The sequence below is a fragment of the Drosophila innubila genome, assembly GCF_004354385.1.
Source record: "Drosophila innubila isolate TH190305 chromosome 3L unlocalized genomic scaffold, UK_Dinn_1.0 0_D_3L, whole genome shotgun sequence".
NCBI classification, from domain to species: Eukaryota; Metazoa; Arthropoda; class Insecta; order Diptera; family Drosophilidae; genus Drosophila; species Drosophila innubila.
In genome coordinates, this window is record NW_022995376.1 from 21,438,273 (window position 1) to 21,462,972 (window position 24,700).

Here is a 24,700-nt window from a genome sequence, read left to right on the forward strand (position 1 = left end):
TGTACGTGTATCGTGTACGGTACTGTAATCATTCCATTGCATAATTTTCGATAACAAAACACGCGCAACATATTGTAATTTCTCCGGAGTCAATCCATCATATTGTTGTTACCGTGTCGTGTTAATAATTGTGTATTAAATATATATATATTTAAAGAGATATGCGAGGTTTATTCGGTTGGGGCAAAACTATTGTGCGTAACTGTAGCTGGACAAATGCAATCCGGAAAATTCTGCCAAACCGAAGTAAACAAATTTACAATCTAGGCGTTTGCTTTGAAGCAAAAGATGTGGTGAGTTACAACTGTCCCAGCATTAAGTAAACTGCATGTATTTTAATTGAAATACAGCATTTAATTAAATACGCCCTCCTTTCGTCTTAAAAATTGATATTATTTTTGTTTATTCATTAAGCGCAAATTTGTTAGTTGAGATTAGCAGCTTATTCATCCATAACTTAAATTGTATGCTTTCTAAAAATACGTCTAAACATTCTATTCTATCAATTTTGTATTTTATTTTAATTTCTATTTAATTTGGTTATCAATATATGAGTTGTGCTGCCAACCTATTTAAATAGCTATGTCAAAAAAAAAAAGGGCTGACAGTCAGCACTGTGGACAACTAAGCTATTTTACAGCTAGTTCTGGCTATTTTCAGAGTTCGATTTAACAAAAATATAGTCAAAACGGAGCGAAATTAAATTGCGAAATTAATTAAAATAAAGATTAATGATTGTATGAAGGTTGAAAGTTTATTAAAGGTTTCAAATTTAATTTTTTTAAAAGAACCGAAATTCGACCAAATTAGAACATATATTCTGCAAAAATAATAAACAAATTATAGCTTCAAAATTTAATAAAAGAAACCTTCCGCGAAGTGGACAAACTATGGAAAATGTTTTAGATCAGATTTCTAGGGGTGGCAACGTAAAGAGATAGCAGCTTTTTCTGTCAGGTGGCAACTTCAAAACTTTATTTTGTTTGTATCGGTGATTAGCCGATTAGTTACGTTATTTATTAATAATGTAATAAGTTTTAGTATAATTATGTTTCTGAAAGAGACTACTTCGACACGTTGCAATATAAATAATACATACACACACGTATGTGTGGTACAGCATGAAAAACTAGACCACAGCTGCAACCACCTGTGCGAATAATAAAAACAGAATAGAAAGACAAACAAACAACAAAAAAAAACTTTATAACGTTGTCCACGTAGCAATAGTAAACATGCTATCGCTCCAGCTTCACAGAATACGACAGTATTTGTGGCCTTCTTTATGCCTGCAGGTAGCCTTATTAGCCACCTCAGTTAAAGGACAAGCCACAGCTGATTATTTGGTTGGCCGCAAACAGGTACCATCCACAAACAGCTACAACAATAACCATAATAAGTTTAACAGCTGTAAATACAGTATGTCACGTAACTTTTTTGACATAAAAACTTACTTATTTTGACTAACTTCTAACTTGTTTTAAAAACCATACGAAATGAGAATCAATAGGAATAACTATAATGAATGAGTTTCAACTCTTTCAGAATGTCTACAATCCCAGTCAGCTTTCCGAGTCGCAGTTTTTGGAGTACAGCAATTTATCGGACAGACAACATCTACGTGAAGCTGTGCAAAATATTTTAATACCCCGTGTGGTTGGCACGGGAAATCACACAATTGTGCGGCAATATATTGTTGATAGCCTCAGGGATCTGGACTGGCATGTGGAGCTCAATAGTTTCCATGACAGGGCACCAATTGTTGGAGATTTGCATTTTCACAACATTATCGCAACGCTTAATCCGCAGGCGGAACGTTATCTGATTCTTGCCTGTCACTATGACAGCAAATATATGCCGGATGTGGAATTTGTGGGTGCCACCGACTCGGCAGTACCCTGTGCCATGCTCTTAAACCTGGCCAAGGTGTTGCAGAAGCAGCTTAAACCACTTCAATCGGCCAAACTTAGCTTGATGCTGCTCTTTTTTGATGGCGAGGAGGCGTTTGATCAATGGGGTCCCAAGGATTCGATATATGGTGCCAGGCATTTGGCCAAACATTGGGAGAAGGAGGGCAAATTGGATCGCATTGATATGATGGTGCTGCTCGATCTGCTGGGTGCACCAGATCCCGCCTTCTATAGCTTCTTCGCCAACACCGAGCTGTGGTATATGCGATTGGCGGATCTCGAGCAGCGTCTCTCGGAGCAATCGCTGCTGGAGCGCTATGCCAACAGTGGTGTCTTGCAACGTGATAGTTCACGCTACTTTCAGTCACAAGCTCTGAGGAGCGGCCATGTCGAAGACGATCATATACCATTCCTTCGTCGGAACGTACCCATCCTACACCTAATACCAATGCCCTTCCCCAGTGTGTGGCACACACAGCACGATAACGAGAGCGTGATCGATTATGCGACAACAAACAATTTAGCGCTGATTATACGACTCTTTACGCTGGAGTATCTGCTGGGCGGAAAGTAAAAGCCCCAGCTACAACTTAACTAATGAAGCCTTATCACGTTAACCTGTCTAATACCTGATACGCGGTATCGTTAATTGTTTAACTGTTTACTGTGGATTTTGTTGACGTTGTATGTATTTAAATTGAATTCGAGCTTGCTGACGCAGAAGTGTTTAAAATAAAACAAATCTACAAATATATTTTATAAATATTTATAAAATGCTAAGTTTAAATGTAAATACATTTAATAAACTTAAAAGCAACATTTATTTGTTTAACTTATTAAATATGTCTTATAATAAACGTGTTAAAACTCAAGCGTCTCATGTTTAAATGTTAGCTCCCAATTTTTATGGCAAATAAATGCTACATTTATGCTAGATCGTTTTGTATGACAACATTATCTTGAATTCAAACTTCGCATAAATGCAGAAATTAATTATTAAAATAAACTTATGTTCTAGCTAAAATCGTAAAGTCGCTGCCTAAATACTAAGTTGGCTGGAGATGGGAAATCAACAGGATTTGGCTTCAGGTGTTGTTGTTGTTGTTGCAGTGGCGGGCAGCGATATGCTGGACGGAGAGACAGGCAACGAAGGATCCTCGTTCATCTGAACATCCTGTACTCTTTTCATAAGCTGCGTTACACTTAACTCGTTGGGTTTGTCCACAACTATTGTGCTTAGTTCAGCACAGGATTTGGTCTTTGGCGGCGTTGGCATTGGACTTTCGCTAACCTCACGTAAATCAGATCGTGAATCCCGACAGCAAACCTTCTCAATGCACTCGGCTGCCTGGCACTGCATCAGGCATTCCAAAGATGCAGATGCATTTTTATTGGTCGACGGATAGAACTCCGGCTGTATGGTGACCTCTGTGATTCCCTGTTCATGGAAATATCCACGAACCTTCTCAATGATCGTCAGATATAGTTTGGGATTCTGGAACTGTATGTGAATGGTGGCCACATAACTGTTTGCTGCCAGCTGCCAAATGTGCAGATCGTGATAGCTGATAATTTCCGGAAATTTGCTAACCAGTGTCCGCTCAAAGATCTCCAAATCAATTGAGGCGGGTATCGTTTGCAGCAGAATGAGGCAGGATTCCTTCACTGTAAAAAAAAACAGTACAAAATTATTTGTTATGCTTTTATTGTAAAAGTGTTATACTGATTCTAAGGTGTAATCGCATAGAAAAATCTACATCTACAACTCCTTTGGATTATATTTTTTGACGATCAGACGGTATATGAGAAACTGTTATACATGCGTTATATGAGAATCTGTTATACAGACGGTATGTGAGAATCTGTTATACAGACTTTATATGAGAAACTGTTATAGTTGTTGAAATTTTTACTTACTGTATGGATAACTCAATGACACCAGCAAAACGCAAGAGAATATTGATAAAACTGGATCTATAAACTTGGCCGTGTGCTGCTCATCCTCAGCGACATAGACAATGGCCGCACAGACTATTACAAACAGGGTGCTGGACACATCGCGCAGCATCTCGACAGCACCCTGTCGCTTCGTTGCGAAGTAAACATTGCCGCCCTCCGCCTCCAGCGATTCTCGCAACTGACGATCGTTGCTCGCAGATTTGGTCAGAGCACGATCCGTAGACTTGAGTGCCAAATTGGAATGGCTGGAAATGGAACGTTCCAGGACAACATTGCCGGCCGGCGTCAGATGAAGAAAACTGCCCTGATGCAGGGTATAGCCACCGATCAAGAAATAAGTGAGGCCGTTTAGTATGAGACCGACAATGCCTAACATCATCACGGGTATGGGCAGATGCATTGTATCCTGATGATCGATGTGTACCAGCGTCTGCAGCGCCTCCACAACAAGCGAAAAGGACAACGCGGCCAATATGATGAACACGATCAGCATGGTCAGAATATCGATGCGAGCCCAACCAAAGGTATTACGTAGCTTTTGTTCCCTCGACTCGCGTTTTGCCAATTGCTGCTGCTCCTCGACCTCGCTTACGGTTAACACCACGGTAATCTTGTCCTCCGTAGTATTTGTGTTCTTAATGGGCGCCACTGGTGTCTTCTCTTTTTCTGTTCCATTGTGTCTGCCGTGCTGTTGGAGGAATAGAAAGAGGCAAGTCGAATGAGATAAGGGTTGTCTGAGAGAGCTTTGATATAAGAGTCTACGCGAGAGAGCTTTAGCTGAAGCTTTGAAAGTTACATCATAGGAGTCTCATTTGGGTGCTAATTGAATATCTCAAGTACTTATAAAATGTCTAAAAATAGTATAAGAGTTTATGTACGTACAAAATATTAACTTGTTGAATATCTGAGTATTTGTAAGATTTACTTGAAATGCCAACAGGAATAAAAAAAGCGTATAAAAGTAATTTTCGCCAATATCTAATTTTTAAAGCATTTTTAAATTTACAGCCAAATAATGCCTAAAAAATGTTGATCCCCCCGTTGACTAGATGCTGGCAACAACAATTACAAAGCTGCCTGTTCAAAAATAAAAACCTGTCACCAAATTGTTGGCAACTCTTTTAACGCTTCGCTTAACGCAGTCAACAAACCGTCTGTCAATCGGTCTGTGCCTCTTTCTATTATATAATACCTTACAATTCACTTAACTGTCCGTGTTGGTGTCTATCTGGTTCACTGCGTGGTTTCTCGCCACAAACTTTGTGTAGGCTCAACATTTTTTGCCATTGTTTCAACGGTTTTCAATCTCGAAACGTGCCTGGCACGCTTGCCCATATCCATCCCCTCAAAATATTGCCAAAAATAGAGACCGACCACACGAATTGCCAACTTTATGCATTCACACAAAATGTATGCATATTTGTTTTGATTTAATCATAAATTTGCATATATACTCAATAGAGTTTTCACCTTGGCTTTATGCTATAAATATTATAATAAGCAGAGAGTCTTATTGCTTATCTAGGTCAGGAGAGTATAAGATATATGATATGTCGTGTTAGAATAGATACAATGATCTTAAATAATCTTGAATCACAAGTGCTTATCAGTAAAGTCTTATCATAATCCCTGTTGGACATATTTTAATTACTTTGTCAGTTTCCTTCATAATTTATGAACAAGCTGTTAATAATTGTTGTTATCGTTGACATTATGAGACTCTAATTAAAGTACAAATCATAGATAACAATCCCACCATAGGCAACTCTGTGATAGGATTGATATCTCTAAGCTTACACAAAAATGTTTAAACAAGAAGATAGAATTATAAGATTAAAATAATCTAGTATGACCTTTAAAGAGAATATTTGACATTTTGAATAAGTAAGTAAACTTATATACAAAAAAATTTATTTTTTATTATATAAATTTAGGTGGTGTATAGTCTAAGGATTGGAAGGTCATACTGATATTAGAAATTATCATAATGCAAACTTATATTTATTAAATATTTCTATTAATAAACTAAGCTATCCTTTAATCTAGTTCAAGATCACCCAATTTAAAAAAAAAAAAATAAAAAATACGGAATTAAAAGAGTACATCCTGTTTAAGTATACCCTTTAAAAATGCCGTCAGAAAATTTCAAATATTCATTAGAGTATTAGTCAAAATTTGTAACCAAATCAGGCACAAAATGAAACCAGTTTTAAGAGGTGATCAAACAAAAATGTTCAGTTCAATGCACTGCATCTGGTTTCTACGCTGTGTTGTTGTTCCGATTTGCTTATCAGTTTTAAAATCGAAATATTGCAAAATAACTTGTTACTTCCCTGTCTGGACGAAAGAGGCTTTGATCCACTTACCTTAATTGTTAGTAGGCAACCAGCCAGTGCTAAAATGTTGCACAACATGTGGTAGGAAGCGAGGAGCAGAGTCAAGGCATGTGTCAAATGACTGAAGATCAGCTGTATTACTAAATAGCACACGGATAATACCAATACCACATAGAGTGGTATTGGCTGACACCTTTGTAATCCCTCTTTGGCGGGCATCTTGAGTCCAGATGGGAAAAATTTACGATTTTTTCACTGCAATGGAAATCAGAGTGTTGACAGTTTGTGAATTAGTTGCTTAAACATGGGAGGAACTCGAGTTGTAATTGTATCACAGTGACATGGAAATTAAATTGACAGACGAGGAACTAGACCATTTTATTGATCCTATCAATTCACAGTTGACACCACAAAAGACTGACAAAGTGTTGGTAATATTACTTGATTACTTTTATAATTATGATGCTATTGAAACTTGTAATTAAAACAGTGTCAAGTTCAAAAGTAAGGTCATTAAATGAAATCAGTTAAGTATTTTTCTTATAATAGATCAAATATATTTAATTATTTAGAGACCTTCTTACTTATAAAAATACTCATAAACTTATAGAAATTTTATTTGGCTCACATATTTTAATAGAAAGTTAGAAAAATCTGCAGTCTTATCGAATAAAAAAATGTTTGTTGTCGACAGACGAAATTAGAGAAAAATTCTTGACTTTAAGTTTGTTTTATTTTTTTTCTTTTTAAGTGGTTTTATTTAAATAACTCAAATTCGTGTATTCTTAATATTGGAAGCCGGGTTTTTTCGGTGTACTTCACGTATAGAATACCCTTCTGCAGTAACCCATTAAAATAATTGAGACCCAACGGTGTCAAGTTCAGGTGTCTATTGAGCTGAGTACAAGTATCTCCTCATATGGTTAGGTAGTGTCACATATGGTAATCATGAGCCTTATGAACAGGTACGGTCAGTTGGGTTGAGGTACCGCCGTAGCAGCTGCTCATCAAAGGTGGGTTGGCCTTTCCGCCTGCCTGGCATGCAAATGAAGATGCTAAAGCGTTTAATCCAATAACTACAACTACCTGACCGTTCGTCGGTTGTCCGACATTGACGTAACATTACGTGACCACTCGATGGGGACAGTTTGATTTTACCCTCAAGGTTAGCCCTTTTATAGATGGACTCACAGACTCGTAATTACATTCGATTTTAATTGAACGAAGAAACCATGAAATGATCGTTAAGATATGCTACAAATGATAGGCCCAACTATTTATGAGGCAATTATACAATAAATGTACTGAATTCGTTATCTATTCACTAGTAAATGTATCTTTTTTTAAATGATAAGTCCATAAGGTTTTTAAGCTATGGTCAAAGTGCAAATGATGATATCTTTCGGTAGCTTATAATAAGTAAAGGCATTACTATTTTAATAAATTAAAATAATTGACTAGAAATTATTTTTACTCATACAATAAATATTGAAAGATTTAAGGAACTACTACGGTATTTATGTTATATTTAATATTCAATTTACAATACTGAATAAGTTACATATTTTTAGTTATGATCTCAGTATTAAAGTATCTATAAACTAGCCCACATAAGTTGACGTTTAAAGATCTAAATCTTCCCTCAATTAGACATTCCAAACGGCATACCAGATGCAAGCCCAATAGATCAGTCGAACCTCTCCCAGTCAACAATTAGCTTTAACAGCCAAAGGCACTTACTGCATTTTAAATTACCCACGTGGGTGCCGTTTACCTAACACATAAATCCAACTGATCCGTCAAATCGATAAATATTACTCCCTCTCTATCCAAAATTAAGCCGAAAAAACGACAGGTGTAAGATAATAAAATTGGTATCTAGTCACAAGTTGACATGTGTACTACCCGTACCCCCGCTCTGAATTCGGCGGCTAGATACTAAACGTCCATTTCCTCAATTAGAACTAATTTTCATTGAATTAAGCACAATTCGGATGGACAAGGGAAGATGGTGTCAGGCTAGGGGAAGTATTGTGCTAAAATGTAACGTTGGAGTGGGTTCGCATACGATAACAAAAGCTATAGCTAAACATATAGTTCATTCAGTCTGTCGCCGTCGACGTAATACAAGTAGCTAAGTTAATCTGTTATACAAATAGTTGATCCGCTTGAATGGATTGAATTAAAATCTTGAAGGTTCAGTTCACTGACATTTAGAATCTGGAGAAAATCATCTCTTGCTTGCGTGGGAAAAAATTATATATTAATTTATGTAAAAAAAACTTTTTTTTATGTGGATACGTTTTATTGAAAATATATCGTACTATTTCCAGAAAATTTACCAGACAAAAAGATAAAGACAAAAGATAAAGAAACTCGCATTAATGTCAGCGAAACTTTTTTCAAAATTTATCGTACTTATAAAAAAAAAAATTTTCAACTTAAGAAGAATCTACAAAAATCTGCAATCAAAAAGTATTATAAAATTCACCATTTGCATTTTAATTATTTGTATACCCTGTTTTCATTTATATTTTTTATATATGCCCACTCAGTCAGTGACAGTTATTAGTAATCAGTGGGGCGTAATAAACGTTTCTGACTCGACCCAGTAACAATGAACTGTTTGTTAGAGAGCGAGACAGCCATACATATACATACAAGCATATAGATAGAGTCAGTGATAACTGCTATCAGCAGACTGTTTGGGACTATTCAAAAATCTAGGATCAACATTGATAAAAATATTAATAGCAAAAGAAGGCAAAATAATGTAAAGTTGCTTCTTTCTAACTATAAATGGACACGTGTCATGACACGATATGATGCGACTAAGTTTATGGTCTTTTTCTTATAATTTTTTAATTTACAAATGATGCTTGTCGTTGCATGTCCATGCATGTTCTGACATGCTTCCCTCTCTATACCTACTTTAAAATGTTGATAGAATTTCAAAATAAAAAAAAACCGCATTTAACCTATGTTATCTATCAAAAATTCCAGGTGCGTGGGCTGAGCTCGACCTTGTCGACGTGTTCAAAATGGTCAAAATGCAAATACTAGAGGGACGAATATTACGTTCACTGTAGGGGGAGGGTCATTTGTACAATTTAATGAGTGTCTATAAGCAAACGGGCCAGGGACCCCCGTTAACGTTAAGACATTTCAAAAATTTCAAATCAAATCAAATTCAAATTGTTTTTTCCTTTTTTATTTTGATTTTGGTTTTTTGCCAAACTCAATTTGTATGCAAGCATTGACTCTGCCTTTGCATTTGATGCCCAAAAGATATACAAATATTTAAGACGAGAATGAAACCCGTCGGAAAAAATGCAAGTAAATAAATAAATGTCGTTGAGCCGAAAATTATATGCGTTGAATTTATAAAGTGATCGATGCATTGACTCGTCTTTTTATCGATCAAATTGACAAGTGAAGTGCCAATGCTGGCAGACACAATTACAGATTGCAATTTATTCAATCTAATCTGACTAAGTTGCATACACTGTGTAATAAATAAAGCCATTATTCAATCTGATTGCTTTTCTTTCTCTTTATTTTTATTCAATTATATTTAGTTGACAATCTGTAACTAAACCTCAGTTCTATTCATAACCATTTAATTGTAATCTCCTTTGGTTTCTGTATTTAGAACTTTATAGGTTTACAACTTAAAGAACGACAAGGTCTTGTTTTAAATAACTTAAGTGGTTTGTAGGTTACTGAACCATATATTACATTCATCTGCTGGATTATTTATTTCAGACATTTCATTTCATTTATCATACACTCTATTAACACATATTATTAAAAAATATAATACCATCTGAAATTTATTCTTAACTCCCAGTTAGTTTGAAATATACTCTTGTTTAGACAACTCTCCCACAAACCAGACTGCACTTGTAATATAATACATAAGTAAGTAAAATTTTTCTTATAACTACTGCACCTGTCAGGCTGTAAAGCATATTTAAATTGCATTTTTTTCTTTAATACTTTTGAGCGACGTGATATCTGCGCCCTTATCAATAAACGTAAAATAAATAAAGAACAACAAATCTTTTTTAAACTTTCTCCAATAAAAATTAAAAAAAAAATCAACAACAATCGACAGAATAGTGTAATTGTAATATTACAATGGAATCGTCTGTAATAACGAAACCCTATTAACTGTAAAATTGCACTTAATGAGACGCCGCTGCGACTTTGCTGCAAATTGTTCAATACAAATTGTGTATACCGTTTTTCAATTCTCCTAGAGAGAATTAAAATAAATGCAAAATTAACAAATAATTGATTAATGTTTACTTGATGGAGTTATTTCAAGGTCCGATTCAAAATTTGCATACAATTTGTTGTTATTTTCGTTCTCTTTCTTTGTAGAAATTAGCATTCATTTTTTCGGGAACTCTATTTAAATATACCCTGGGTATTTTTGGTACCATGCTCCAAATAATCACTTGCTAAACGATGACATTCATCTTTCTGCTAACGAATCACTTGACTTAGCCGATATAATAGTACTCCCAAATGGAATATTTTTAGCAGTCGGTTTCCCGGTACGCACAAGCCCCCTAGACTTATAGATCTTATCAGACATGACGCGATTCCCTTATGATCGTCTAGTTCTAGTTGTTGTTATTTTTTGGCGGGCCTAAAATAAAAGTATCGTTTGTCTTAAATTTATAAACAAAATAATGACAGTGCTTAACGTAAAAATAGAGCCACGCGCGTAAAAACTTTTTTAATTTGTTGGTATAGGAATAATAAATTTGATACGTACAAATTTTTAATTTCTATTTATAGAAGCACACCACACATTCAGCACCACAAACCACATTCAAATTTGCGATAGGCTTATAATTTATTTGCACCGTTACCACAATTATTTATTTTATTTGAGAATTCAAATTTGTTTGGGCGTTAATTTTCACACACACGCGGCGACACCTGTCGGCTGATATTTCCAATGCGCTCAGACGACGTTCACGACTGCGCGGCTGAAACTCTAATGAAACTAACGTTCGCATCAAAAGCGAACACAGATCAAGACGCAACAACTACGACAATGATAATGCCATGGAAAGCACAAATGAACAGTAATAAATACACACCAGGCAGGCAATTGAAAGTGAGAGCGTATCAGCCAGAGAGAGAGAGTGGGTGAGCGTACACTTGTATGGGGGTGTAAGGTATTATTCAGTGCGTGCGTTAGGTAGACAGCAATTATCAGTGGGTGGAACAAAGAAAAAGAGAGTAAGAGAGCGAAAGGGTCAGTTTATGTTGTCTATTTCGGCGCTTGGGTTTATGCGTGCAGCTTATCGTGATTATAAAAATTAAATGTATAGACTGCTGCTGATAAAATGAAAGTAAAAATAACGTATAAAGTGCATACATAAACATGAAACATATGCCAATCTTTTTTGTAATCACTGCGGCGTCAACTATTATCATATACATATTTTAGTTTGTCTACTTTACGCACTATTTGTTGCCAGGAGCGCATTAATTTTATGGCGCTGGAACGTTAGACTTTACCTAAAAAAATTGGTTGGTTAGTTAATTCTGCTTCTTATCGGCTTTTCGCGGTCGATAAGAGCATTGTTTTCGTTAATTTTTGTTTTGTATAAAGTACGGACTTTGTAGAATTATACTTGTTTTAGGTACTTTAATTTTCAGCATATACACTATTTTATTCACGACGACGGCACGTCGCCTACTGTGCGTTGTGTGCTAGAAATGATAGATTTCGTGCAGAGCCCATGGAAAAGGCAATTTTGAGCATGGCACATGCATTACACACGCTCAACAATTATATAGAACAAAGAGGTACTCACAAAAGTCTGACGAGTTGTGAAATACATTTTATCAGAGGAATTCTTCGAAAGACATTTCTTTCTTTAGCATTCTAAGACTTGTCAATATAACTGCATGCACGTTTGCGTTCTTTAACTCCAACCTTTTTAAGATAATATTCTTGCTCCCACTGGCGCTTGAAAAATGTGTACGTTTTCCCACATTTTGGAGATGCGTCGTTTTTCTGTAAACTTTCCCTTCTTTGTAAGCTACATCAGCAGATCGGACATCCTTCATGTAAGGAAAAATAGTAAAGGTGATGTGCCAATCGAAATTTATTGTGAATTGTATTTAGCCGCTAATCGATGCATTCGAAGTTCATAAATTCTTAAAATTTTAAATTCATTAATTTTATGTTAAAATAATAAAATATGGAGGTTTGTAAACGTAACGGCTCAGGAAGACGGTTTGAAGCAGGGTGGCAGCCTTGAACCCAAAAGCAGTATGGCAGCCTTAGTTCGCAGAAAAAGGACTATTTTCATATTTTGATCAACTTAAACAACTGATCAAATTTTAGTAGTTTTAAAATTTATGCAGAATTTTTATTAAATTTTTGGATTAAATGAAATTATATTCAATTATACAACTTCTTCCCCTGGGGCACAACAAAATTCCAACCTTCATTAAAATAATCACCCTTATTTTAACCAAATTTGAATTATAAACTTTCATCAAATATTATTATTTATTTCTTATGGATATATGCCAAATGAAAAAGGATTAGTTAACAATTACAAGAACAAAATTAAGAATATAGTTCATAAATAAGTTTTTTTATTCAATGACCCGTTCATTTGATCTTATTCTAAACAAAACTAGACAACTCTGCGTTGCAGCCCTAAAATCCACACTGTATCTGAAAATGAACGGCGCACAATTCAAATGTAAACTGAATTAAGCAATAATTTAGTATTAAATAAAGATTTATACACAAAATTTTAAATTCAAAATTAAATAAAACAAATGAAAACATTTCAAATAAGGTTTGAATTTTGTCACCCCTCGGGAAGAGAAGTTACAAATTTAACTCTAATATAATAATTAAAAAACTCACAAACAAAAACTCTTCAAAAATTAAAAAAAAAAAAAAGCTGCAAAATTAAAAAAAAAAATTGAAAAAATAAATGGTAATTTTCTTGTAAAGTTACCATTTTTGACATTGTACCCAATATGGTACGAGCTGCCAGATTGAAAATTTTTACTGGGTGGCAACCTGTGTGTGTTTTCATTCTCGACCACCAGACGTGAAATCTGCGTGGAAAAATATAAAAAACAATTATAAATTAACTTTCCTTAGTGTATCAAGCGGCGCTACAATATGGCTGCCATAGTACTAACTAGAAATATGCAGCTAGCAAGTAAGTGGCATTGCAAGCGGCTCAAAAAGTCGCTCGCTGAAATTATGTAATGGTCGTTGGTTGCAGTTTCGCTAATCTGTGTGTGATTTTGTTTTGTTTTTGTAGAGCATCATGGCAGCGGTGTCGTGGGAGTGCTGTGCATGCGCGGCTATGCAGCTGCTCCACCAGATGCACAGGACGCTCCACGTCCGCTGAAGACAACGAATCTGTCGGCAATGAAACGCGGCACAGGCGGACGCAGCAGTTTCAACGGGATTGTGGCAACCGTGTTCGGTGCCAGCGGCTTCTTGGGACGCTATGTGTGCAATAAGCTGGGCAAGCAGGGCACCCAACTGATATTGCCATATCGTGGTGATGACTCTGACGTGATTCGTCTAAAGGTTTGCGGTGATTTGGGACAAGTGCTGTTCCATTTCTACAATCTGGAGGATCCCCGTTCCATTCGGGATGCCGTCAAGCACTCAAATGTCGTCATCAATCTGGTGGGACGTGACTACGAGACGAAGAACTTTAAATTCAAGGATGTGCATGTGAATGGCGCTGCGCGTCTGGCCAGGTGAGCATTTATTTCATATATAAGTCAAAATCTCTTTCTGACTTTGATTATTTGTAGCATTTGCCGTGATGTTGGCGTGGAGCGTTTCATCCACGTTTCCTCTTTGAATGTCGAGGCCAATCCAAAGCCGGTGTACGTCTCCGGTGGCAGTCCATGGCTAAAGAGCAAATATGAAGGTGAATTACAGGTGCGTGATGCCTTCCCCAATGCCACAATCATTCGCCCAGCGGATATCTATGGCTCGGAGGATCGCTTCCTGCGCTACTATGCACACATCTGGCGTCGTCAGTTCCGTTCCATGCCACTGTGGCGCAAGGGCGAGTGTACGGTAAAGCAGCCCGTATTTGTTTCGGACGTGGCACAGGCTATTGTCAATGCTGCCAAGGATCCGGATAGCGCCGGTCGCATCTACCAAGCTGTGGGGTAAACTAATTGCATTGCTTAATTCCAGACAATTAATAATACATTCTTTTTATTTTGTAGCCCCAAACGTTACCAGCTGAGTGAATTGGTTGATTGGTTCCATCGCCTGATGCGCAAGGATCAAAAACGATGGGGTTATCAGCGCTACGATTTGCGTTACGATCCCACCTTCATGTGGAAGGTCAAGTTCACCAATTTGATTTGTCCTGGAGCACCCATTGCCGGTCTGTCTGTGGATCGCGTTGAGCGGGAGTACATCACCGATAAGGTGCTGCCTGGAGTGCCCACGCTGGAAGATCTGGGCGTTCAGCTGACGAATATGGAGGATCAGGTGCCATGGGAGCTGCGTCCCTATCGTGCTGCTCTGTACTATGATGCTGAATTAGGTGAATTCGAGGCAGCGTCGCCACCAAAAACAATTGAATCGCGCGATGAGTTGCGTTTGTTTGCCTGAACGTTGTTTATGGGAAATTCTTAGTGCGTTTATCACTTTAAATAAAATGTCTGATAATAAAAAGAAAAAAATCTAGTTAATTAAATTCAAAACAAAAAAAACGTTCTGTTTTTATTTATTTATTTTTACTTACCAACACTGGCTGGCGTGCGTCAACATTATGCAATACTTGGTTAGTGCTGCCATATCGTGCTTTTATCTGCACAACCCTGAAAAAAAAAACCAAAACAAAGTGACATTTCGACAGATGCAGGCAACACTTGCAAACATTTTTGAGGTAATTCTTATTTCCTAGCGGCAAAAGCTTTTGCAGTTTTCCTTCAACCTTTCGCCTGTGCAAGCTGCGCGACACGGAAAATTCACACCGCAAAAGCGGCTGAAAATTCGATTTGAGAAAAAGTCAACTTCTTTTATTCTAAATAGCAGGGAAAAAAAGTGCACGCGCTCAGTACGATTTCGGTATTTGTGCATGTGAATGTGTGCATAGTGTTCTTTGTATATGAGTATGTGTGTGTGTTGCGGCGCGCTAACACAAAAATGGCAAGTGCAAGTGCATAATTATGAAAGCTGAATATACACTACCAACGAATGTATATACAAACGTATTGAAAATCAAATGAATTAGCTGATGCTGAAAACAACAACAACAACGATACATATTCGTTCTTAGAAATCAAAGTGAGCCGCATCAATTTCATAACAGATAAATCGATCAAAGCGAAAACGTCAGCAGCGTCCCTATACGAAAGCCCTGGGCAACCGAAAGCCTCGACGTCGGCGTCGAGTGTTGGTGTTGCTGTTGGTGCTGTAACAGCAGAAATCATCTGGTGGGGTGAGCAGTGGGAGAGAGCAGCAAACGTCAGCGTCAGCATCAGCTGTGACGCCTGCAGCAGCAGCAGAAGTAACAGCATTAAAAAGCTCTGCCTTCGCAGACATCAAAGCACAAGTTGGCAACAAAAACAACAATACAAAAATCAGCATCATCATAATCGTCATCAGCATCATAATCAGCATAACAAATTACGTTATTGTGTGCGCAGCAAAACCCTCACGTTATTTTTAGACTTTTTGCGCGAGTGTCCATCCATTGAAATTGTCGGCAGCAGAAGCAGCAGCAAGAAGAAGAGCGACCACGCCTACGATCAACAAACAACGCCCACAGCAGCATCGGGAGCAGCACGTTTGCTGCCTCTGCCTCTGCCGGCAGCAAACAACAACGTCAACGGTTGCAATTTCGAGTATAAAACCAAAATTTATGCTTTATATCGTCACGTCCAGATTAGTGGCACGTCGGGTCAAGTGCAACAGCAACAGCAGCTGAAAGTCGCTGCAATTCAATTGCGCTTTAAAATGCTATTCGCCGCTGCCGCTGCCAGCGCTAACAAAACCGTACGAATTGGAGCTGCGACAGTGCCACCACCGCTGCCGCTGCCCCCTCCAGCGTCGACCTCGCTGCCGGCTGCACTGCTGCAGGATCATCAGTTGACCATCATCAACAACAACAACTACTGTTCTCAGCCGCAGCCGGGCGAGCGCATTTCAGGTGAGTGACGTCCCTTTCAAGAGAAGCTTTTTTACGTTCTCTTATTGCGTGCTCTCTCACCCGCTTACCCGCTCTCTTGTTGAACTGATTACGCTCTCGAGTTCGTTGCCGTCACTGCGTCTGTTTATTTTGGTTTTGTGCGGCATTTTCATGTTATTTATTTTTAAATTTATATTTATGTTTATACCAACATATGTATGAGTGTATGTATCTATGTGTATATCTAGGTACTATGCTTTGTGTCCAAGCTCTTAAAAGTTTGTTGACTCTTACGTAATAGACGCTTATTTGTTTGCCTAGCCTTCGCCTTGGCAATTAAATGTTATTGCCAAATTTAATTTATTAACAACAATTGCAATGCTTGAAATAGTCTTTCGATTCATTATTATTTACTCAGCGTCATTTCATCGGTTTTTCATTCAAATGTCTGACGATTTCTTGCAGGGACTTAACGGTCACAAAATTTTCCATTGCGGTGCGTCTGCCCAAAGCAAATGCCGAGAATACGAATGAACAAGTAAAAAAGGAAAGAGCAAAAGCCCAGAAATAGTGCGATATATAGCAAACACGTGCAGTGCACTAATACATGCACAGTGCAAGTTTAAAGAGAGACTGAGAGGCGTCACATAAATATTGCTTAATCTCCTTTACTATGTAGCGGAGTTAAGCTTGCAAGGGGTTGGGCCGCTGTTCTATATATTCAATAGTTTTGCTAGTCCTTTGCAAAGTTTTTAATTTAATAGGAAAATAACTGATGTTTGGCAATAGCTGAAAAAAGAGCAACTGAAAGCGGAGATGATAAGACCAAACATTTTTGGCTGATAAAACGGAGCCGAACTTAACGCTTTGAGTGCAGTGTGTTTGTTTTTTTGCTCTCAGTTTTCAGCTTTGTTTTCAGCGCTTAGCCTTTATTTTTATTTAGTAGAGTTAAAATAAATAAATAACATAGATATCATTGCAAAAAGTTAGCATTCCCTCTGCAGCTCTTAAGTCCGCTCCTGTCTAGCTCAAGCGAATTATCACTCACACACATGCACAAGTGTGAAACTTTATCTCGCTCTACGCTTTCATGCCCTATTCCACGCTTGTTTTTGTTGTCTCAGCTTTCCGACAGTTTGCCGGCTGAGCTTTTTGTTTTTGTTTTGTATTTCAATTTCAATTCAGATAAATTCTGCGTCAGACTCTGAAGGCCAATTGTGGAAAAGCCCGTTAAAAGGCGTCTGTGTGTGTGTTTGTGTGTGTTAGATACACACATATTGAGTCTGGTTTATTATCTAAGGTACACACGACATGTTTTAATTAGATATACCGTCTCAGGCCAGCTGTACACTGACTAATGGCGTATAGAATATCAAAACGAAATGCAGAGAACATCTGAGTATGTTTATATGTCTGCACATATGTTTTTAAGTAGCACTACATAACACCCTCACTGAGCCGTAATCAATAGGCCTAGGCCTTGAAAGTAATCCACGTCTCCCTATGTCTCGTATTCAGCTTTCATTTCTCACTTACCTTTTGCGGACTATGTGAATTTCTATGGTTTTTAATCAGTTGAGCGCCTTACATTATCTGCTGTTTACTGGTTATGTGCGGTAATATTTGTAGAATCTCCCTCTAGTTATGTCATTGAACCTGGAAACATTTACTTATCTCGTACAACTGATACGACTGTCGCGTTGCTAGGCAAAAAACGAATTAAAAAACGTTTCTAACCTTGAAAATACACGTTTTAATAATATTCGTACTTTAATCTAATTCTAAACTGCGCTTGCGATTTTCCCGCTATCTTCACAAATCTTCCAGACGTAGACGCTAACTCATTAAGCACACACTTTGTAAATATGTAAACAAATCTGTAACTTTTTCAATGGCGAAATTTCATAAATTTTGGGTTCATTAGGTTGCCAAACTTACAATACAATTAAAAGATTGGGTAGGTTAGCTGGCAAGCGTCGGTTGTAACATATTTTGATTTTATTGAAATGAAAAATAAAACATAAACGTGGTAATAATCTATAATAATATCCGGGCCTTTTCTGGTTTTCACTTTCGGAAAGATTTATCGGAAGTAAAAGTCTTTGACCAGTTCTAATTTTATTCCAGAAATATTATGCGTATTAAATTCACTTTGAGTTGGTAAATTTAAGTATAATAAAAAGAAAAAACATAATTTTTCAATACTTAGCCTAAGTGGAACGTGAAAAATACATTTTACGAAATCCTATAAAATATTGAGTGAAAACCGGAACAGGCCTGATGATAAAATGAATTTTATGTTTACATATTTTCTTATTCAGTATGATCTAGTGTTTTTAAAAATCTAAATTGAAAACAAAATTAAATTTGGCAAGCAAAATTAACTTTAAATACAAATTACAGATAATGGATGAAAATTAAAATATGTAAGTAGCACAAAAACTTAGTATCGAATGCCAATGGTTCTATAAAACGGGTGCATTTCATTACAACAGCGAAAATCGATTAAAGTACAGTTGTATATGATAGCTTTTTGAGAGTATTACAACATCGGTGGGCTTTTGGAAGCACAGCGTGATTAGGAGAGAGAGGGATAGAGAGTGGGAGAGTGATGGAATGGCAAAGCAAAGCATAAACTGCGATTAACGGCGACTGTTGCCGGCGCCGACATCCAATCAGCAGAGCGAGAGGCAGAGAGTGAGAGAGCGAGAGAGAGAGAGGGAGAGTGAGAATAAACTTACTATCGACTGGCGACTGTGCTATCATTTTAGAAAACCACGTTGCGCTGATCGGACACGCGCAGCGCTCCACTTAAATCAAGAAATTGTAAATTGTAAAGCTTCTGGAAGAATACCTTCAAGTATTTGCAACTAATCATTAATATATACATATATTGAATTATTTCAGGTACAGTCAAGTCAATCGGATCAGCAATTGCTGCGCCAGCTAAACTCGAGATAATGGAGGCCATGAAGAAATTGGATGCGGATTTGGTGGCACTATTTGCCACTGCTGGGGAGCCAGCAATGGAGCAGCTGAAGAAGCAGCAGCAGCAACTCTGGTCGGAGCAGGAACTCTCGGAACAGGAGTTGCCAGCTGTCGTCAACGGGGAACTGGATCAGGATCAGGCTACCCCGGAGCTCTTCAACCATGTTAATGCATTGCAGCTACATTTGGAGGCGCTCACTCTGCAGGCGGAGGGAACCAAACGCATGGAGTTGCTTCAAAGCGAAGTTCGTCCCATTTTCACCGTGGAGTGTCAACTGTCGGATGAACTAATTAACGCAGTGCCACGTGCTCCCATGTTCCACATCATGCAATTCGAATCGGAGAAATTCCAATCTCTCACCCAATGCACGCGTTTTGGACAAACCCAACAACGGGAGGTGCATCTGCCCAAGCGGGACATGGATCAGGAGATGGGCAACATTCATTTTACAATCTGGTGGCGTGAACCGGGCACCTGTCTCAACGAGATGCTCGGCATGGGATGTCTGCCTCTGGCCGAGCTCTATCAGGCATCCTTGCTGGAGCAATGTAAATGCATTGCCATTCAACGTCGTGATGTCCATTTGGCCAGTTTGTATCTCAAGATTAGCTTGAGGGCCGATCAACAGCTTATGTTGTTCAAGGCATTGGCCAATGAGACCAACAACAACAACAACGGCAGCAGCAGCAACAACAACAATAGCTACCACAGTGCAGCTGCCGCAGGTGAATATATTTGACTAAATTCGCGTGGGTGCAAACAGCTACAACAACAACCACAGCTACACAACCACAGCTGCAACAACAACAACTACTACAACTACAACAACGATTTGCACTCTGACGTCACCATTATGTTGACAACTCTATTCCTTTCGAGTCTTTATCACATTTTGGTAGCCGTTATAAAAGTGCTGCCCATCATCATGTTAAGCTCAATAAAAAATTTTCATTTGATTCGGAGAAACGAAGAAAACAAAACAAAATGCCTCGTCTTTTTTTATATTTTTCTTTATTATTTCAACCTATTCATTAAGCTTTCTGCCAACAGCTTTTGCCAATACTTATTTATATTTATTTATGTTTATTTATAACGATTAATTTTAAGTTTGCAGCACAGTGGGGTGAAAGCCACTAAAGTTTGGGAAAAATACAAAAATTCGGTTTTAATAGATGTCAACGCTTAACATAATTTGAATGTTGTGTATACAACATAAAAAGACTATTTTAGTAAAAATGAGTGTCAAGAAAATGATACGTGCAATATCAAAAAATATAGATTCTATTGTATAAGCGATTTCAAGTAATTACATCTTGGCACATTTTTGTTAAGAGTAAAAACCAATTAAAATGTAATAGCATTTTTGCATTTATAAATTTCAAACAAATTTATATAGAAATTTACATATCGTAACATATCTAACTGAGGATTCAAAGATAGGGCTTTAATTTTAAAATAAGCTAACATTTTTTCAAACTATATTAAAAAGGTTTTATGTACAAAGTATAGCCTATTTCGCAGATTATTTTCGTATTTCAAGTACATGTCGTAAGCAACATCTACATTTGAAACGACATGTCATCAATTTGATTTGTAAATGTATATTTCTTTATTATAAAGGTCGGTTGCTTTTAAGGTTTTTACTAAATATAGTCCCAAAGACTATTAAGATTTAAGAACTTATCAATTTGTTATACTTATTTTATTTTGTCATCCGTAACATTGTTATAGAAATTCCCATTTATTCTTGAATTCCCATTAAATTTAAACAAATAATTTATATTTTATACTTATAAATTACCTACCGAGTTTAGGTTTGTTAAAATGGGAAATAAGTACCTTGTCTAATCTTTTTACTTTCTATTTTTTTTTCTATTTAAACATTTGTTAAATTTACGTTCGTTATTATTATTAGTTTAGATCTACAAAATCAAATGGAAATAGTTGACTGCTTAATTTCCATACAGCTGTTCAGCATAAGCTATCCAGCTACCGAGGTTGTCTTTTCCAGTTCTCATATAGGGATTCGAATTGATTTGTGTGTGCCTGGTTACTATGATAAATATATTCTTGGAATTTAATTTTTATAATATAAGAATTTCTCTAATGGGTTTCTAAGCTTTCATTCCACTGTGCTTACCGGTATTCCAATTTTTCCGCTTCCCCATTCCATATATTAATTTAGTTATATATGAAAAGTTCAGTTATTACTACATGAGATGAGCACATGGCTTAAATGCCTCTGAACACTTCCCATTCACTTGATTCGATTACTTAACATCGACAATCTGTTTGTGGAGACCCCTTTAACCTGCCCTGTTCCGTGTCGCCGATGTCCGTCAGCAGGCGTAGGGCGATGGCGATAACAAAACTTCCCGACGCTGATTCAATTCAATTCATTTTAAGCACATGGCAATCTTGTAGGGGTTCAAGGTGCAGCTGTCTGTAAACAAACATATATACGTTTGATCTGTCGCGGAGTGTGATGCTAATCTTGTCCTGCTTTCTCTTTTGCAGCCAACAATAAGAACAACAACAGCAATAACGAGAGCAACAACTCAAAAGCCGCTTCCACGCTGCCGCCGCCATCTAAAAATAACAACAATAACAAAGCCTCATTGGAGAGCGATAATTTCATGGCCGAGACGACCAAAGTGCGTCTGCTACGTGGCTATATCTATGCCAGCGAGACGCGTCAATTGTCACCTGCAGATGCCAACGGTTGCAAGGAGCTGGTGTTGCAACCATTCTGGCAACCGCAACCTCTGTGCGTCCAAATGAGTCCACAAGGTGACTTCCAGCTGCAGGAACAGTTTGCCATCATTAACGATGAGAAGTTTCTGCACAGCGTGGAGCGGCAGCATCTGGTTGTGGAATTGCGTCCACTTGGCGGCAAGGTGAAGCTGCCACTGCATCAATTCTACATTGCCTACAAAGATGCCAGCATTACGAATCATCTGTGCAAGGGCAAGGTATGTTAAGTGTTATCATTTCCAAGCAAATGGAATATATTATATCTATATTACCTTTCACCGGTATTAACCGATTGAAATTGTTAACCGTATCCGAAACTTTAACCGAAACAACACATTTTTATTATACCGAAACAGAAATTATTCTAACCGAAATAACCGATTAGTGCATAACGTTTAGTTTCGGTTTAATCAAGCACTAAACTCCATTATGTTGTTAATCGTTTTTAAAACTAATTGCGATTGTAAATTTTAATATTCAATATTCGATCTTATTTAATAGTTCTTTTTTTGAAATCAATGAATTTTAGCTTATATTTTAACTTTTTTAACATTTCTACTACTTATTTTTTGTGAACCGAAATCATACCGGTATTTATTAACTGAAAACCAGAAAAAAATCGGTAACCCTTACGAAACCGATAAACAAAACCGAAAACCAAAATACAAACATGATCAAAACCCTAACTGTAACCGATATTCGATGTGGTTTTATTATATCTGATCATATCAATCTCTTTTTTAGCTGCCCGTCATCTCCATTGATGGTTGGACGCCTATTTTGCATCCCGAGACGCAGGCACAGCTGGGCGAGCTTAAGGTGCTTCTGGCAATTGGCAGTGAGTCGCAAATAGCCCAATTAAAGCAACTGCGTGGCTTTGACCCGGATAATAATCAACAGCCGCTGAGACGCACCACTGATCTGCTGGACATGCTGCAGAACGCACTCAGTGCTCCTGCAACGACTGCTCCAGCAAAGCCCGCTGCCACTGCACCCTCGACTGGCAGTCAGTTGAGCTTCACATTGCATATTGTGCGCGCTGCCGGATTGCCTTTGAATCCGGGCTATGGCAAATCCGGCAAAAAGCAGGCCAAACGTCAGGCGGCTGCCAAACGTTTTCCGCCCAACGAGCCGCCCAACACGTATGTGACCTTTCAGGCGCTCAGCTGCAATGCACAGACTTATAAGTCGCACGAGGGCTTGGTCTATGCCACGCCCATTGTGGAACGTTCAACAACACCGCAATGGAACAGCAAATTCCAAGTTACAGTTGCCGCCGATTATCTAAGCAATGTGAGTAGCATTTAAATTTCGAGTTTGAATTTGAGTCTTTGTCGTCAGATCTGGCAGCACTGTCAAACTTCCTTTTGCGTTAAGTTGGCTGCGTTTAATTACATTTATAGTCAGATCTGGCAGCACTGCCAAACTTCCTTCTAAGCTAAGTTGGCTGCGTCTAATTACATTTCGTTACCTTTATTGCAGACCCAAAAGCTTTTCGTTTTAAAGCTTTGGAAGAAGACAGCATTGAGTGCCGGCACAAGCACAGAGCCGACGCCTCTGGAGGATGCCATTATTGGTTTTGCCGCCTTGAATCTTAATCGAAGCAGCACTGGGGGATTTCCCAGCGGTTGGCACAATATTGTTGACTTCAATGGTCGTGTAACGGGCGGTTTGGAGATTCATGTGCAGCCGCTGCCAGGTGGCGCCACCTCAACGGGCAATGTTGACAGTGCCATTGATCAGTTTGAGCAATCCCTGGAACTCCGGCATTTGCAGCTGGGCCAGGCTATTAAGCGTAAGTTTACGGAGTTGGAGCAAATCTCGAATAGATTGCGTACGCGTCTAGTTGATGTAACCGGAGAGTCGTTGCAATCTCCACAGTTCGATGTGGATGCCGCATTGGACAACTGGCTGCCAGACGAAATGCAGCAGTGTCATGAGGATGATGAGCTGGTTGCGGATTTTGAGCGTGCATTGCGCACACCAACGCCACCGCCAGCTGCATCAGATGCAGCAGAGTCGACAACATTAACAGCGGCCACACCCACCGCACAAAGTCCTCCTCCAGCCGAGGCTGGCAAGGAATAGCCCAAGCTAAGGCTCAATTTTTTAGCATATACATATAGTCAAAACTTTTTCACACACACTCTCTCTCTCTCTCTTGATGTCTATGAAACAGGCTCAAACGTAGTTATATGATCTTTAGATATCCATCTTTATATACGCAATTATATAAAACCTAGTTATATATTATCATGTGCTGTACTTAAATTGGCAACCGTTTGCCTTCATTCACTCACCTTTCAATATGGCTGTCTTTAGCAAGAAATCAAAGCTTGAAATCAAATGATCACCTGGCGATCGTTTTCTTTTCACTTGTCAACAATCAAATAAACAATAATTAATAATTGTTTAAGTTAAACTGCGTTATTCACAACATCCGACAGCAGATCCCCAAAAATAAAACACCTAATTTGGCATCAGTTGCCATATATGTATTAGTTTTGAAACTGTGTTAATCACCTAAGTATTTAGTCACTATTACTTAATACATATTAAATGCTATGCAACAAATTTAAT

General features: G+C 37.9%; 4 protein-coding genes and 1 long non-coding RNA gene across 6 annotated transcripts; 4 read left to right on the forward strand and 1 right to left on the reverse strand.

The window, feature by feature from the left end:
• The first annotated feature begins 82 nt into the window (after positions 1-82).
• LOC117787592 (glutaminyl-peptide cyclotransferase) lies at positions 83-2,779 on the forward strand. Of its 2 annotated transcripts, none has more exons than XM_034626156.1 (2): positions 83-293; positions 1,546-2,779. In XM_034626156.1, the coding sequence occupies exons 1-2, from the start codon at positions 162-164 to the stop codon at positions 2,482-2,484; spliced, it is 1,071 nt and encodes a 356-aa protein (XP_034482047.1). In that variant the 5' UTR covers positions 83-161; the 3' UTR covers positions 2,485-2,779. The 2 variants fall into 2 exon arrangements, with proteins under 2 accessions (XP_034482047.1, XP_034482049.1); XM_034626158.1 differs by lacking the exon at positions 83-293 and adding an exon at positions 978-1,361 and having other exon boundaries at positions 1,546-2,664.
• LOC117787586 (zinc transporter 1) lies at positions 2,713-11,274 on the reverse strand. Its single transcript, XM_034626148.1, has 4 exons — positions 10,992-11,274; positions 6,236-6,460; positions 3,828-4,557; positions 2,713-3,575 (listed from the first exon to the last, which is right to left on the reverse strand). The coding sequence occupies exons 2-4, from the start codon at positions 6,422-6,424 to the stop codon at positions 2,980-2,982; spliced, it is 1,515 nt and encodes a 504-aa protein (XP_034482039.1). The 5' UTR covers positions 6,425-6,460; positions 10,992-11,274; the 3' UTR covers positions 2,713-2,979.
• Positions 11,275-13,266: 1,992 nt separating this feature from the next.
• Positions 13,267-14,926, forward strand: LOC117787496 (NADH dehydrogenase [ubiquinone] 1 alpha subcomplex subunit 9, mitochondrial). Its single transcript, XM_034626040.1, has 4 exons — positions 13,267-13,422; positions 13,528-13,978; positions 14,036-14,401; positions 14,462-14,926. Exons 1-4 carry the CDS (start codon positions 13,383-13,385, stop codon positions 14,853-14,855), a joined length of 1,251 nt encoding a protein of 416 aa, XP_034481931.1. The 5' UTR covers positions 13,267-13,382; the 3' UTR covers positions 14,856-14,926.
• Positions 14,927-15,483: 557 nt separating this feature from the next.
• Positions 15,484-24,696, forward strand: LOC117788500. The gene is made up of 5 exons (XM_034627285.1): positions 15,484-16,398; positions 19,285-20,099; positions 21,862-22,338; positions 22,865-23,413; positions 23,603-24,696. Exons 1-5 carry the CDS (start codon positions 16,206-16,208, stop codon positions 24,206-24,208), a joined length of 2,640 nt encoding a protein of 879 aa, XP_034483176.1. The 5' UTR covers positions 15,484-16,205; the 3' UTR covers positions 24,209-24,696.
• Positions 18,764-19,084, forward strand: LOC117788895. The gene is made up of 2 exons (XR_004617803.1): positions 18,764-18,803; positions 18,873-19,084. It is a non-coding gene; the product is annotated as an uncharacterized LOC117788895 (long non-coding RNA).
• Positions 24,697-24,700: the final 4 nt, after the last annotated feature.

What these genes read in the sequence shown, in the direction of transcription:
- LOC117787496 (XM_034626040.1), top strand. Translation starts at nt 13,383, where the DNA reads ATGGCTGCCATAGTACTAACTAGAAATATGCAGCTAGCAA. An exon ending in TAGAAATATGCAGCTAGCAA is followed by an intron (nt 13,423 to 13,527) that starts GTAAGTGGCATT and finishes TTGTTTTTGTAG; the next exon opens with AGCATCATGGCAGCGGTGTC. An exon ending in GGCGCTGCGCGTCTGGCCAG is followed by an intron (nt 13,979 to 14,035) that starts GTGAGCATTTAT and finishes GATTATTTGTAG; the next exon opens with CATTTGCCGTGATGTTGGCG.
- LOC117787592 (XM_034626156.1), top strand. Translation starts at nt 162, where the DNA reads ATGCGAGGTTTATTCGGTTGGGGCAAAACTATTGTGCGTAACTGTAGC. An exon ending in GCTTTGAAGCAAAAGATGTG is followed by an intron (nt 294 to 1,545) that starts GTGAGTTACAAC and finishes CAACTCTTTCAG; the next exon opens with AATGTCTACAATCCCAGTCA.
- LOC117787586 (XM_034626148.1), bottom strand. Translation starts at nt 6,424, where the DNA reads ATGCCCGCCAAAGAGGGATTACAAAGGTGTCAGCCAATACCACTCTAT. An exon ending in GTTGCCTACTAACAATTAAG is followed by an intron (nt 4,558 to 6,235) that starts GTAAGTGGATCA and finishes TTCCTCCAACAG; the next exon opens with CACGGCAGACACAATGGAAC. An exon ending in GTCATTGAGTTATCCATACA is followed by an intron (nt 3,576 to 3,827) that starts GTAAGTAAAAAT and finishes TTTTTTTTACAG; the next exon opens with TGAAGGAATCCTGCCTCATT.
- LOC117788500 (XM_034627285.1), top strand. Translation starts at nt 16,206, where the DNA reads ATGCTATTCGCCGCTGCCGCTGCCAGCGCTAACAAAACCGTACGAATT. An exon ending in ATCATCTGTGCAAGGGCAAG is followed by an intron (nt 22,339 to 22,864) that starts GTATGTTAAGTG and finishes TCTCTTTTTTAG; the next exon opens with CTGCCCGTCATCTCCATTGA. An exon ending in CCGCCGATTATCTAAGCAAT is followed by an intron (nt 23,414 to 23,602) that starts GTGAGTAGCATT and finishes CCTTTATTGCAG; the next exon opens with ACCCAAAAGCTTTTCGTTTT.